Raw genomic sequence first — 13,756 nt, 5'->3', positions numbered from 1 at the left:
TGGCTGTGGTCTCCCCTTTTCAGGAGAGGAGGAGATGGCAGTCTAAGGGAACGTGCCCCCCTTTTTTAAATTTTATTTTTACCCTCAAGTATTTGGCCAGTGCCTCCACTTCACTGGAGTGAACCACTGAAGTAGTGAAGGGATAGCTGGTAGGAGGCAGAGAAGCTGGTTTGTAGCACTTCCTTCTCTTTTCTGTTGCCACTTGTTTTGTTCAAGTTCTGTTGTGACCTGTTGTTAATGTGCTGTTTGCTCACAGTGCAATTAAAAACTTACCACAGTGGTGGCTGGTGTGGTTGCCTTTCTGGGGGATGGGGGCAGCGCTTACAGGATTGGGTTCCTTTCCTCCTCCTGCTGTGAAGGGCCCAGACCTGCTGAGAGGAGCTCCCCTGCTCCTGGCAGAACGCAGCTCAAAGCAGTTGTGTCTTTCTGGCCAACAACCTGCCTTGTACACCTTTAAAGCTGCTCAGCGTGCCCTCGCAGCGCAGGCTCAGGGCAAGCAGAGCACTGGCAGCCTGGCTTTAGGTTTTAGAGAGAACACTGCTTTTTACGGGGTTGCATCAGTGGGGTCATTTGTCCCCCAAGAACCTCCTCTTGCCACCCTTGACCTTCCTTGCAGCTGCTGGGGCAGCAGAGCCAGCTGTTGAGGACAGCTGGTCCCTGCCCATGGGTGCTCCCATGGTGTGGTGCTTGCCAGAGCCCACACCACTGCAGCTCCATCAACCCTGACAGCAGATTTAAAAATGAGAGTGATGCTGTAACAAAGAAAGGTGGTTGGCTTCTATCCCAAGGTAGTTTTTCAGTTTTTCAACCCAGCCATTGTAAAACATTTAAACATTAAAACAGGCTTGATGGTGTCAATGCACAAGCCTAAGCACATGCTTGAACAGCTGTACTGTGCCATGCTGGAAGCAGGACATAAAAAACCAAAACACCCACAACCCATTAGCCTAAAAACCTCCACTGGCAAGAAAAGCAGGCTGGAGGGCACGGGAGAGGAGTGCTGGTGGGAACAGAGGGTCCAGGGCCCTGTCCCTACCTTCAGACTGTGCCGCTCTTCCCCCAATGAGACAGCGAGGCATTGTGATGAACACTTTTATTTACAAATATAATTAAAAGCTCTGACAGCTATTCATGCTTTTCCTTGGAACCTGAAAAACGGTTTTGGTGTTTTATTAGGGCTTTTTTTTGTTGGGTTTTTTTTTTCTTTTTTTAAAGTGCATGCAAAAGAAGTAAAGCCTTTTTTTTTAATCTTTTTATTGTAAGAAAATACACAGTTTGAAAGTGTGAATAATGCAATATTTATGACCAAGATCATGGGGTTGGGGGTGGACTTGGGGGAGGAACAAAAGAAAAAAAAGGGGGGGGGAAGGGGAGCTGGGGATGATCTGACAGACAGTGCTGAACTCCAAGTACTGAACCGGAGAGTGGGCGGGGGGGGGTGGCTGGGAGCAGGAGGGAAAGGGGGAAAGAAGTAAAAAAATTTTTGATCAGAGAAACAGTTAAAATACAATATGAAAATAAGTAAAAGCTCTCCTTAAATTCCTTCTATACACAAAATACACGATTTGACAAAGCCCAATTTGTGCTACTGGGATCCTGTGGGCTCATTTAAGTGTATTCACATTCTCTGCGACAGCAGAAAATGATTATGATACAATCAAGAATATGCCGAGGAGCGAGGTCTCATCCCCGCCTCGCCTGGCATGGTTCTTCTAAAAATCACCAGATCTTTGCCCCACCCTGCCCCACCCCCAAAAAAGTAATAATATGTCACCACTGATATGTACATCACGATTAAGGTTTTTTTTTCTGTAAAATGTATCAAATTTTTCAATCTTTAATAAAATTTTTTATTATTTAATTATTCCTGATGAATAAATACCAAAAAAATAAAAATAAAATAAAATTATGCAGCAGCTAGTTAAGGTAAGGCTGCGGATTTAGTCTCTCTCCCCCTGGGTTTGTATATCTCTTGATTTTTTTTTTTTTTTTGCTTGTACTTTCATTGATTGGTGGTAAAATGAGTGATTGCTCAAAAGCAACATACATCCACTTTTTTTTTCCCCTCCATTAAAATTGTCTCCAAAGTTTTCACTGAAGCATTTTTAATCATTGCACAGAGACATCGATACTGTGACATACTATGGAAACGACCGCCAGGAGCTGTCCTGCACCGGGACTTGACACAGGGGGAAAGGGGCCCCTGATGGAGTAAGAATATACAGGCACTAGTCCGACACGATGTCAGTAAGAGAGACAGAAAGAGAGAGAGCACGCCCGTTAACATGGGGAATGTTGGTTTTGCAAGTTTTCTCAGTATTTTGTTTGCTTTTTGTCTTTTTTTTTTTGTGTGTTTGTTTTTCAATGGCAAAGAAATTTAACCTCATCTATAGTCCTCCTTGGGATATTCTAACGTGACCAAATTCCCAAAGCCCATTCGCAAGCTCTCCATGTCAAACGTCTCAATCTCTCGCTCCTGCCTTTCCAACAGAAACTTTATCCTCTCGCTGCGTTCCTTCTGGAGGGCGGCTAGCTCCTCTTCGATCTGGAAGAAGCAGAGTCAGCAGCCCCTTCGCAGAGCACGACCGCCCTGGGGAGCACCGGGCGCGCCATGCCGACCCTGCCAGCCCACCGAAACATACCTTCTGTTCAAGATGTGCCCTGCGCAGCGACACCCGTTGCTCCAGCTTCTGGAGTTCTCTTTCGTGCTGTGCTTCTGTCTGCATCTTAATTTTGCTCTGGTACGCGTTGAGCAGCTCCATCTCCTGCTGGAGTTGCAGTCTCAGGGCTTGGCATTCTGCTTCTTGGGCCTCATCCAGCCGTAGCTGTAAGACCATTGGGAAAACAACAATCAAACCTCCACTAGGAATTTCTTCGCTCCCACACTAGTGACACACTGCCCTTCCTTCTCAAAGCCTTTGGTGCTGGTGGCAGCACGAGAAAGCAGGAAGGGCTTCAGAAACGGCTGCTTCCCAACTCGTGCAGAGACAGAAGCCTCAGAGAAGACCCAACTAAATCCCCAGCATGCGGGGGCAGCAGGGGAAGGAAGCGTGTTCTGCGGGACGCTTATTACAAGAGAGAAAGTGCCGCCTGATGCAGCACTTACAACAGCTGTTCCCAACAAAACCGCATCGCTAACTGTCCAGCGGCAAGGGCAGGACACAGCGTGCTGCAGGCACTGTGCCACTCCTCCATGCACCTCTGTCGGGGACCCCCCGCCCAGGGACGGGAGATGCCGGGCGCTGCACCTACCGCTTGGGAGGCCATCATCTCATTGATGCTCTGCTCATACTGCTCTGCCAGGATGGCGAGCTTCCTCGTCTGTTCGTCCTTCAGACTCTTCAAAATTGTCTTGTGCTCACTCTTTGGAGTTACTTCCAGCTGGTGATTCTTCAGTGCTTTGTACTGCTTAGTTTGCACTTTGCATGTGTCCTGGAACTGCTTTTTGATCTGCATTTCCATAGCCTGCCAAGGAAGGAACGACGTGAAGAGCACGAAGAGCTTTGGGGATGGAGAGGTTACAGTACATCCAAACGGGCAGGCTGGCGAGTGACAACCGCCGCTCCCCTGCGCTCCATGCTCTCTCCTGCCCCTGTGCCCAGGCGAGCAGGCTGTGCTTCGCACACACAGCGATCTAACGGGCAGCATCAGCTCCGGCCTGCTCCAGCACTGACCACGGGCCTGGGCCAGCAACAGGATCCACTAAGCCCTCCGCAGCCCAGGGCACTTCCAACCCCTGCCCCTGCTTCCTGCAGGTCGCCCAGCCTGTCACCCTGCCACCTGCCTCCCAAAAAGCATTTGCTTTTTCAAGGCCTCCCATTTTGCTACCTCGCCAAGGCCTCCACAAGCTTCGTCCCCTACCTCGACCATGCGCTACACAGAGATTGCAGATCTGAGAACTAGCAAAGCTGTGACAAAGTGCATAAAAGCCACGTGCCTTTTTGGACATTCAGAGGAGGAACAGAAATCTCCCACAGCAAGCACCTCACAGGTTTCTAATCAACCCGCAGCCAAAGCGGGACAGAGCACAGTGCTCGGCACACCCCCGTTCTCTCTCTCTGCTGACTTTGAAAGTTAGGAACCATCACCCAACCCCTTTCCATATCAAGGTTTATAGGCTGACACCAGCAAGGGCCTGAAGAAAGCACAGCTCATCAGGAGCAAGTTCTGTAATGCTTTGCTAAGGGCTCACCTGTTTTTACCCAGCAGCCTCAATTAGGATGGCACTTAAAAAAAAACCCTCCGTGAGCTCCTTGCTGTAACAGCCTGCAACTTTCTTACACTGGAGGAGCCTCCACAAAGGAAAGGGATGCAAGGGAGAGCACACGGTGCTGGTGGAGAACAGCAGTTCTGCAGCATGGATACTGCACAGAGGAGGCAGCAAGCAGACAAGACCAGCCTGGCTGGCAGGATGGGGGTTGGAAGAGGAGGAAGGAAAGCTTCCAGCACCTTCAAGTTCTTTGGTTGCTGCCGGAGCTCCATGAAATGCTTCCTGTGCAGCTCCCGCTCTCGCCGCTTGTTGTATTCCAGCTGGTTCTCGAGCTCAGTCTGGTGCTGCAGCCGGATCAGGTCCATTCGCAGCTTCTGCAGCGTGTGCAGCTGCCTGTACTCCAGCTCGCGCGTCGACTCGTCGTGCCGGATCAGCATGGCATGCTCCATTTCCTTCTGGGTCCGCTTCTTGTTTAACTCCTGCACAAGAGGACAGCAGAGCACAAGACAAAAGCTGAGGAGTGATCCTCTCTGCCCCGAGATGCAGTAGAGTTTGCGAGGCCGGGTCTGCTCGTCACTCCTCTAGACAGCATCAAGGACTTCCATATGCCGCAAACACAAACCCAGCAACACGACAGGAACGCTAACAAACCAGCCACCTCGCATCCCTCCCTCCCCTGTGACCGGCTCCCCTGGCAGCTCCTGGATCACCCAGGCAGTCTCCAGCAGGTGGCACTGGGACCACAGGCGAGCCCTCTGCCACTGCCGAGAACCACACAAGTTTTTAATAAATAGATCCTGGGGTGCTCATTGGGCTGGGGTGACTGAAGGAATCGGGGGCTCTTATTTGTCTGTTTTAAATTACTCTGAACCCCTGCTAGACCCTGGGAGATGAGGCATCTCTCCTATCACTAATACTAGAATGGCCAAAGCAGAGATGAACAGCTCTAACACACCACATCAGGTAAGAAAAATAATTTAATCTACCACTGTGTACAGGTGGTTTTCGGACCCAGGCGCAGCACGGTTTTTTTTTTAAAATGAGGATACAGCCCAAGCCTCACACAATTCACAGTGTGCACATAGGAGTTCCTGCACATGGTGCCCTGCAGTCTAGGAAAACCTTCACTGAGTTACCAGCCACGGAAGAGGAAGATACCGGATTCTCTCCCTGACTACAGCTAGTACTTCTGTCTCAAGCTATCAGCAACAACCTGTGGAGCATGGAGCTGAATCCAGCTCAGTCAAGCAGTGGTTACAGCTATACCCCTTGCTGGTGATTTGGTGACCTTCACAGATGGTCTGCTGGTACCTCTCTGTTTCAGCTCTCAGGTTTACAAACTCAGGGCCGTGCTTCACGCTAGACTAAAGACAGGCACAGTGGGGGCTGCCTCACACTACACACACGGTGCCCAGCACAGGGAGGACCCAGTGTTGGCTCAGTCTAATATGTTTCTGCAGCAGAAGTAAAAAAAAAAAAAAAAAAAAAAATCTAATTATTCTGAGTTGCTGCTTGCATGTTGTAATCCTGTTGTAATTCTCAACATCAGCACCTGCAAACAGGCACTTCAGCCCCTTTGGCTGTTACAACTGTGGCGGGTTTAAGCAAGAAGAATGGGGAAGGGAACAGGGCCAGGTCTTGTCTCTGCATTCTCGGCCATAAGGATGTTGGACACGTTTACATTTAAGCAGAACTTGCACCTTGACAGCCAAGATAAAAAATTAGATCTACTGGCGCGCTGAAATCTTCTCCCACTTGCGCAAAGGCAGGCAGCACACTCGGACAGCACGTCAGCCCACGCAGTGAGCTGTGGCACTTGTGCCTTCATCTTAGGACACGACAACCAGCCTCTCTGGTGCCCATTCCACACCTGATTTCAGGTGACAGCATAAAGAGGCACTCCACTTCTCACAAACACTTTCCCATTTGTATAAAAAAGAACCTCTGTGGTTACTTAAAAGATCAAGAAAAAACAGTCCTGAAGTGTTATTTAGATTTACTTCAGCTGTCTGATCCAGTGAATTTGAACCAGTTAGTAGGGACATTATTTTCAGGAAATAAGCACTGAGATCATTCTGAAAACTAGGTCTCTTAAGAGCCTAAATGCAGGACCTCAGGAGTGTTTCCTGGTTCAAATACCATGCTAGGCAACTGAATTCTGTTCTCATCCCTGCCATAGAGCTTATATGCTATGATAAAGGTACCCAAATCTGATTTTTCAGTCATTCATTTTCAGGGTGTCCGAGCTGAGACGTCTGGATGTGATTTGCAAAGCAGCTGAGCAGCCCCAGGCACATCTGAAGTCAAGGGCAGCAAAGCTCCGAAGAGGTAAAACACAGGGCAATGTTAAGTATGCTGGAAAATTTGATGGTAGGAGACCAAGTACATGATTATTAGAAATTTTTGACCACTCACTCTCAACCTTTGCTAAAAAACCTTCTCATCTGATAGTCTTTATCCAAACATAACATTCGTGAAGAATTGAGACACTGTAGTGATGACCACAGAAAAATCTACAAGTAGTAATTCCTTCTTCAAAGTGGTATTTGACTACAGGCAGCCTCTAAGGCAAGGGTTAATAACTAACGAGGAAAAGCAAGATGTTGAATAGCTTCTCATTAACAAAGTATCACCCATTCTGATTACTAATTTTAACAGAGCCCAATGGAAAAGCAACATCTGATTATTTGTAGACAACCAGAACACAGACACAAAGACGACTGAATTTTTGGTATTTCCTACCTTTGTAGCATTTCATTCGGCACCCTTAATACTGTTTTTTTTAAGGTTATTACTGGTTTATTACACATTTCAAGTGTGTAAGTTTTCTTTAGCCCACCAGTAGAACTCCTCACACGATGCTTTCAGCCATCCCACAGCTCTCCCGCAGGTGGCCCTAGCACTCAGCATGGCACAAATCACTCTGTGCTGCGAAAGCAGCCCAGCAGGACCCCCCAAAAATCTAACAGCCAGGAGCTCAGATGAAGCACCTGACCCAGAGTGGGTGGCCCACATAATGTTTCTGTCTGCAATTCAACCTCCTCAGCTAATAAAAGCAGCCACATCTGTGTGGAAAACTATTTCCCCAAACCCTTTTCCTACATTTTTCTCAGTTGTTTAGCAACTGGAAACACGAAGATCTAATGTCAGTCAAAGTGTTTCACAAACATGAAGCTAAAACAATTAGAGAGAAATGCTTGGGAAAGGAAGTGAAAAGTGCCATACCTCCCGAATGTTCTGCTGCTCCATCTCGTGCCTCTTGATCATCGTTTTTCTCTTGAAGAAACGGCAGTTTTTGTCATAGTAGAGTCTCTGCTGGCTGAGAAGATGGGCCTCCTCTTCAGCCTGTGTGTGCTGCAGGTTCTCTTTATGTTTGGATATTCTTTCTTGCTTCTCTTTCTTCGGTGTGCTGTGGTCCTCATTCATTTCCTGCATGCATACAGGGTCAAAACCAAGACCTCCCTTAGGTTCACAATGACACAGGACTTGAGGGACCTTCAGTCCCTGGCTACTCCTCCGCCATTCAGTTCACAAAACGACACCAAAATCCTCACTATACCACCAGGTACCAGCAGAACCAGACTCATCACCTGGCCATGCCCAGCCCTGCTGCCTCTAGAGTTGTATTATGACCCACCAAGAGGCAGAGGAAAAAGTGGCCATTAAACAGAAACATCTCGGGGGGCTAAACAGTGCAGCAGTGAAAAGACAGTAACACACCACGGCGGGGGATGCTCTGGCTGCCCAGGAAAGAGACTGGGTCAAACCCCTCAGCTCCCTTCCCAGCTTTTCACCTGCTTGACAGAGAACTCCACCTTGGGCTTAAGTTTTATTTCAACAGGACACATGCTTGATTCTCTTTTGAATCAGATACCTAACAGGGCTCCTTCCTATTCATTTTCTCACCTCTACATTCTTAACAGCAAATGATTTTTGCTATGTGGTGGGGACACTGTACTTAAGTAATGCAATTTGGGATATATATACCAAGTTACTTCTTTTTCTAGTTCACAGAAGCGATCACAGGGCTTTTAGTCAAGCGACATCTAAATGGCTGCTCTGATTACTTACAGCTTAAGTAAAAAAAAAATAGATGAGGAAAAAGGGGAAGAATAATTCTCTGTGAAGCGCCATTTTCCCTCATCACCCTTGGTTTCAAAGATTCTGCTCTACAGCAAATTGTGAAGGCACCTCTAGCACCCTTACAGATTATTCTAGAAATGCTGCCAGATGCTCCCAGGTCCTCAAAGTTTACTTGCTGAGAATCTGAATTTCCTTCCAAGCGTGACAGTATCCCTTAAGCCTCTGGGCTGGCCCAGGTTTATCAAAACAAAAGTCTAGTTCATGTTTACGCCACACCCCTCAGCCCTGAAAATGACAGTTTCTTGCCTCTTTAATCTTTTCCTTGCAAAGCTTGTATTGTTTCTTCTGACTTTCTAAAAAGGTCGCCAGGTCTTTCTTTTGCTGAGCCAAAATCTGTTGCTGGAATTTCTTTTCATCTGCTGCAGCTGCCTTTGCCTGCAAGGCACAGAGAGGGGAGGAGGGAAAAAGGGGGTGAGCGAGCCGGTACTGAATCCAGCACAAATCAGTCTTCTGTTGTGCATTTTTTGGTCTGTCGTTCTTCCATCACTGTGCTAGACAAAGCCATAAGTATTCAGCCACATGAAAGCTGCTTGCACAAAAACTCTATAATGCCCACATACATTTAAGAGTTTCCTCATGCTTCTTACCTCTCCACCAAAACCACCCCCGAGGGTAAAACCCCACTAACTTACCATATGGATTAATATGTCGATTTTTAAACAGACCGAATAGCAGCAGCAAGCTTTGTCCTTCCCTCAGCCATGAGACAGAAGCTCCCTCCAAGGTCTCCACAGAGTCTGCCAGTCCCTTTTAGCCAGCTGTCACTAGCCACAGGACTGGTCGATGCCAGTGGAGCACCCAGCATCCAGACCGTCGACTTGTAGCTATGAGGTGATTTCACAAAACTGGCCAGGGCAGCTCCAGACAGTAACCACACAGTGCACTTAAGAACATGGGTTTTAAGCAGTACTTCCACAGCCTTCTCTCAAGAGATCTGGTACACACCTCTCCCTCCAACCTTCACGTACAGCTAGGGAGCCTGTAAGTCTACTCACCTCTTTCTCCATCACAGCCACTTGCTTCTTGGCCAGCTTCTCCAGCTCAATGGACGAGTTGTTGGCATGCGTCTCCACCTCCTTCTGCAGCTTGAGGCGGTGCTCGTCCATCTCGGCCTTCAACTTGTTTTCCAGGGCGATCAGCTGCTTCTGGTGCTGGCGCCGCATCCGCTTATATCCTGACATCTGTTCCCGCAACTCGTTCTCCTGCTCATGCTCATGGATCTGTCTTGTAACCTGATGTCAGGAAAAGGGGAAGAAGTGCTACGTGGCCTTCTTCACAGACAAGCTGTCTCCATATTCGCTACTTACCTGTAAACCAGACCCTGCTTTGCTGTACTCTCAGAAATCAACTTTCAGGGAATGCTGTTGCAGGTTTCAGAGGGTGCTATTGTTTAATATCACAAACCAGGCCATAAGGCTTCTCTCTCTCTTGGTTTCCAACACCACCACCCCATCTTTAACAAGAATTTTATGTGTGTTTTCAGTAACAGAGCAGAAAAATGTCACATAACGAATAGAAGAAACAGCAGGTTACTAATCACTCCAGGAAACACTGGAAGAGATCTGGAAACAAAGGTGGCTGCTGGACAACCTTCTTCAGACACAGGAGTCAAATCCTGAGGGTGACATGGACTTACAAGATGGCATCCCTTTTAAGAAACATCTTCAACCCACCCATTCTTTCCTTGAAGTCACCACAGTTCCAATTCAGTCCCTCAATACCTGTTTCCTGCAACGAGTAGCCTCCTTCAGAATTTCTCCTTAAAATTCAAGAGGATGGCAGACTGAGCTCATTCCCTAACGGAATTGAAAGTTTTCTAACAAGGGAATACTGTTCTGGAACTGTGTGCTCTTAACAAGATTGATCAGATGGTTTAAAGCAGATTTTAAACCCTGCTCAGCTGAAACAAACTCACAAGTTCCACATTCATTTCCATGCCCAAGTGTATCCGTGTGAAAAGAAGAAAAAAGCGCAATACGTTGTGCCAAAAATTTTCAGAAGAAAATGAGAATGGTAATGCTTCCCTTTCAAAAGAAGAAGAGTGTCCAGAACTAACCTGTGTTGTTTTTTTTTTTTTCATACAGTCCCAGGAACTTCACATATAAAGATCTGCTGATCTTTTTATATGACAGTCCTGGGAGCCAAAAGCTGGAGCCCTTAGCACATGTGTAGAGCCGCAGTCCGGGACTCTGTATGAGGGGACCCTCTCCTTTCACGCTTAACAAGTACGAAGCAAAGACATCAGCCCTTTGAGGGCTATTATTGAAGCTTTATGAACCAACAGCTCTTCCTGCGGTCTGCAAGAGCCCAGCCTTCCCGACGAATTTTTTCATAGCAGCCAAGAGGAAGAAATGGCACCTACTACAGTACAGCTGTCATTCGAAGGCTGTTTTTCAGAGATCTTCAAAGTAAGTTCAGATGTAGGATGGGATGCACCTACAGACCTGAGAAGGCTCAAGTTCAACAGAAGAGCAGCTGCTTTACCAAGCAGCAAACCAAGCCCACTTGCTGGCAGCCCCCCTGTGCTTCAGGACTAGTAGCTGATAGGAAGCAGTGATCAAGTAAGAGCTCCAAAATCAACAAGCAAGTTTAACACCACCACTGATGTGTCACCCAAGGCAGACAGCACACTGCCACTTGTCTCAGCTCAAATGACTACCAACACCTGGGAGGGGTGTGAAGAGGAGGTTAGGAAGAGCCTTCCAAAGCCTTCACCTTGAAATAGATCAACAGCAATTTACAGTAAGTAGTTGCCAACCAAGAAAAGTATAGCCCAAGTCCCAGAATAGAAACAAGACACACAGGATGAAGCTACTGAAGTGCATAGCCTCTGTTTTCCCCCCATCCCTTCCAAAGACAACCCCAGAGAGAAAACTAAACATCTAATTGCAAAGAAAACGAACTAGCCTGACTGTGGTGCTATGTCATTACCAGGAAGTGATGATGGTGTGTTCACCACATTAGTGCAGTCAAACATCAACTACGAGGTAAGTGATGATGCATAAATCACATTCTCCTTGTACAAGGAATTTTGGGATGTTATTTTGAAGTGGATTGGATTAAATATACACTTACACCTCAGCAATTGGTGTAACATAGCAGCCTTCAAATGCTTGAGACTAGGTAATGAGACAGATCTAAACCAGACACCAGGAATATGTGAGATCATAGAAATGACTACAGAAACACACACAAAGTATTAGCCCTGTGTATTGCTATAAGTTAAAAAAAAAAAAAAAAAGCTTTTTGAAGTCTAACAATGACAACCATACTTTGCAGAAGTTGGTAAGCATTTGTACGAACTTACACATTTCAGTCACGTTCAGCAAGAATAAGATCTCTGACAGAAGCTTCCAGGTAATGAAAGTTCCTCTGAGAAGTCATCCAAGTTAATTATAAGAGACAGGCAAACCCCCAACATCTCACATATGCCATTTACTACGTTAACTGACATACGACTTGCAGAGAACAGGCTTGGTCAGGGACTTGCGGAGACACAGAGATACGGTAACCACCACGCAGCAGCACAAGATCTTCCTGGATGTGCTATTTTTGAGGCCTGGCCTTTTTGTGAGGAGTGGGACATTCTGCACAGCACACTCCGTTCCAAGAAGTTGGCAGAACAAAGCAAACAGCAAGAGCATAAGAAAAGTGGATCTATGAAACCGCTAACAACTTTGCCAGTTTCCCCTTTGGTCTAATGTCTAATGAGATGTAGAACGTGCACTTGTTTTATTTACAGCAAAAATCATTATCCTTTTTTTTTTTTTGCTGCTCCTGTGCACCCCATTTCCAGTTTTACTCAGCTTGTCTCTATCAGGACAAGAATTCCATCTTTGAAAGACTTCACATTAGGTCTGGGCTATCTATCTCCAACAAGAGGATGCAATTACTAATTATGACACTAGCTGATAAAGCCTTCTGGTCACAGCAAAAAGGTGAGACATTAACAAAATCAGAGGAAAACAAAAGCAGCATTTCACTCCTGAACACAAAAGAGAAGGAGAACAGTAGACTTGCTGGACATCTTGTAGATTTAATGTCTGCATTCAGCATGCTCATGCTAAAGACCTAATTTATCACCATAATCTCCAAGACCAACACTCTTCAGAACTCCAGCTTCGAAGACAAGGTCTCCCAATGGTGATCTCAGAGCATGGATGAAATTGGAAGACATTGACATTAGCTACTGAATACAACCAGCTCCGTACCAGAGGAGTACTTCAGACTAAGCATGTCAACACGTGAATGAATGATTATGGTTTAAAAATGAAGCCCCTGGCAAATTAACAGCTTAAGCAACTGTTTTAAAAAGAGAATTTGGGAAGTTCCAGTAATAACCTTTCTGGTGTTCTTGGACAAAGGCACTTGGAACTTTACAAAGTAATTCACAAACATAATCCCATAGATTATGATGGGAAAAAAGATGACAACTGAATTGGTCATTGCAAAATTTGTTCTCCACATAACTAGAAAATGTCAGGATCCTTTAAAGCAGAAAACCGCAGTTTCCTGCAGCTCTATCTGCAGCATCCAATAATCAATCAGGTCATCAGCAGAACCAAAAAGCCTGTGTAAAACAGAACAGCTTTTATTAAGGTATGACATTTTCTCAGTTTCTTATCTCTCTGTATCTTTGGCACCCACAGAACTGAGAAGAGAGATGCTTTTTCCAACCTACTCCCACAGGCAGTTCGCTTGCCATAAAATCCAAACTTTCTCTCTTTCACCCCTCCAAGATTTTTGCTTTACGTAAGGAAGTTGGGCTCACAACTTCTCCTCCAAACCAGCAGCTCTTTAGAGTTCCTTTTTCTACACTGCTGAACCAAGATACTGAACACTCTCCTAAAGGACAGTTATTCTCACCTCTCAATAACCAAACAAAATACTGAGCTCCTCTTCGCTGGACGAGGCAGAGTACCGAGCAAGATACTGCCAGCAGCCTCCCACAGCAAGAGAAGAACTTTGAGATGAGAAAGAACAAGTTCAGTATTTTTAGAGCAAAGATCCATAAAGACAGCAGCCAAATGAGTCCATTAGGGGAAACTCAACCATCTGGAATTGCTTCAGCAGAAGAGGGTGCAAGGGAACAGCCATCATGTAAGCGTACCTGGTTTTGGAGTCAGCCTGCCCTGGTGTCACAGGCTGCTCACGCTGACCTAGCCATTTGGCTTTGCAGACCCTGGATGAGATCACATAATTCTTTTGCTGGCATTTGGATTTCAAAGGGAAAGCCAAGGGCCTTCGATAGAATCCACACTGTCTGATCTTTCTATGAAATTTTAGCTATTTGATCATTTCATTTGAGAACTGTAAAAGCAGCTATGGAGGAAGTGCATGAGTTGGTGGGGAGTTAAGGGGTCAAGCATGAAAGACATCCAGAAATGCAGATCGACGTATCTC

General features: G+C 46.3%; 1 protein-coding gene across 4 annotated transcripts in view; it reads right to left on the bottom strand.

Moving 5' to 3' along the window:
• Positions 1 to 1,191: 1,191 nt before the first annotated feature.
• Positions 1,192 to 13,756, bottom strand: part of TAOK3 (TAO kinase 3) — a gene marked incomplete at its 5' end in the record, with an annotated part of 51,210 nt that continues 38,645 nt past the window's right edge. For all 4 annotated transcript variants that reach the window (XM_082007840.1, XM_082007839.1, XM_082007841.1 and 1 more), the window contains 7 exons: positions 1,192 to 2,545; positions 2,643 to 2,825; positions 3,253 to 3,465; positions 4,450 to 4,689; positions 7,436 to 7,639; positions 8,600 to 8,728; positions 9,349 to 9,585. In XM_082007840.1, coding sequence (XP_081863966.1) covers positions 2,384 to 2,545; positions 2,643 to 2,825; positions 3,253 to 3,465; positions 4,450 to 4,689; positions 7,436 to 7,639; positions 8,600 to 8,728; positions 9,349 to 9,585 — 1,368 coding nt within the window. In that variant the 3' untranslated portion in view covers positions 1,192 to 2,383. The remainder of the gene's footprint in view (positions 2,546 to 2,642; positions 2,826 to 3,252; positions 3,466 to 4,449; positions 4,690 to 7,435; positions 7,640 to 8,599; positions 8,729 to 9,348; positions 9,586 to 13,756) is intronic.

The sequence above is a fragment of the Phaethon aethereus genome (assembly GCF_964289735.1).
Source record: "Phaethon aethereus genome assembly, chromosome: 17".
NCBI lineage: Eukaryota > Metazoa > Chordata > Aves > Phaethontiformes > Phaethontidae > Phaethon > Phaethon aethereus.
This window is presented reverse-complemented; position numbering and strand designations above follow the sequence as displayed.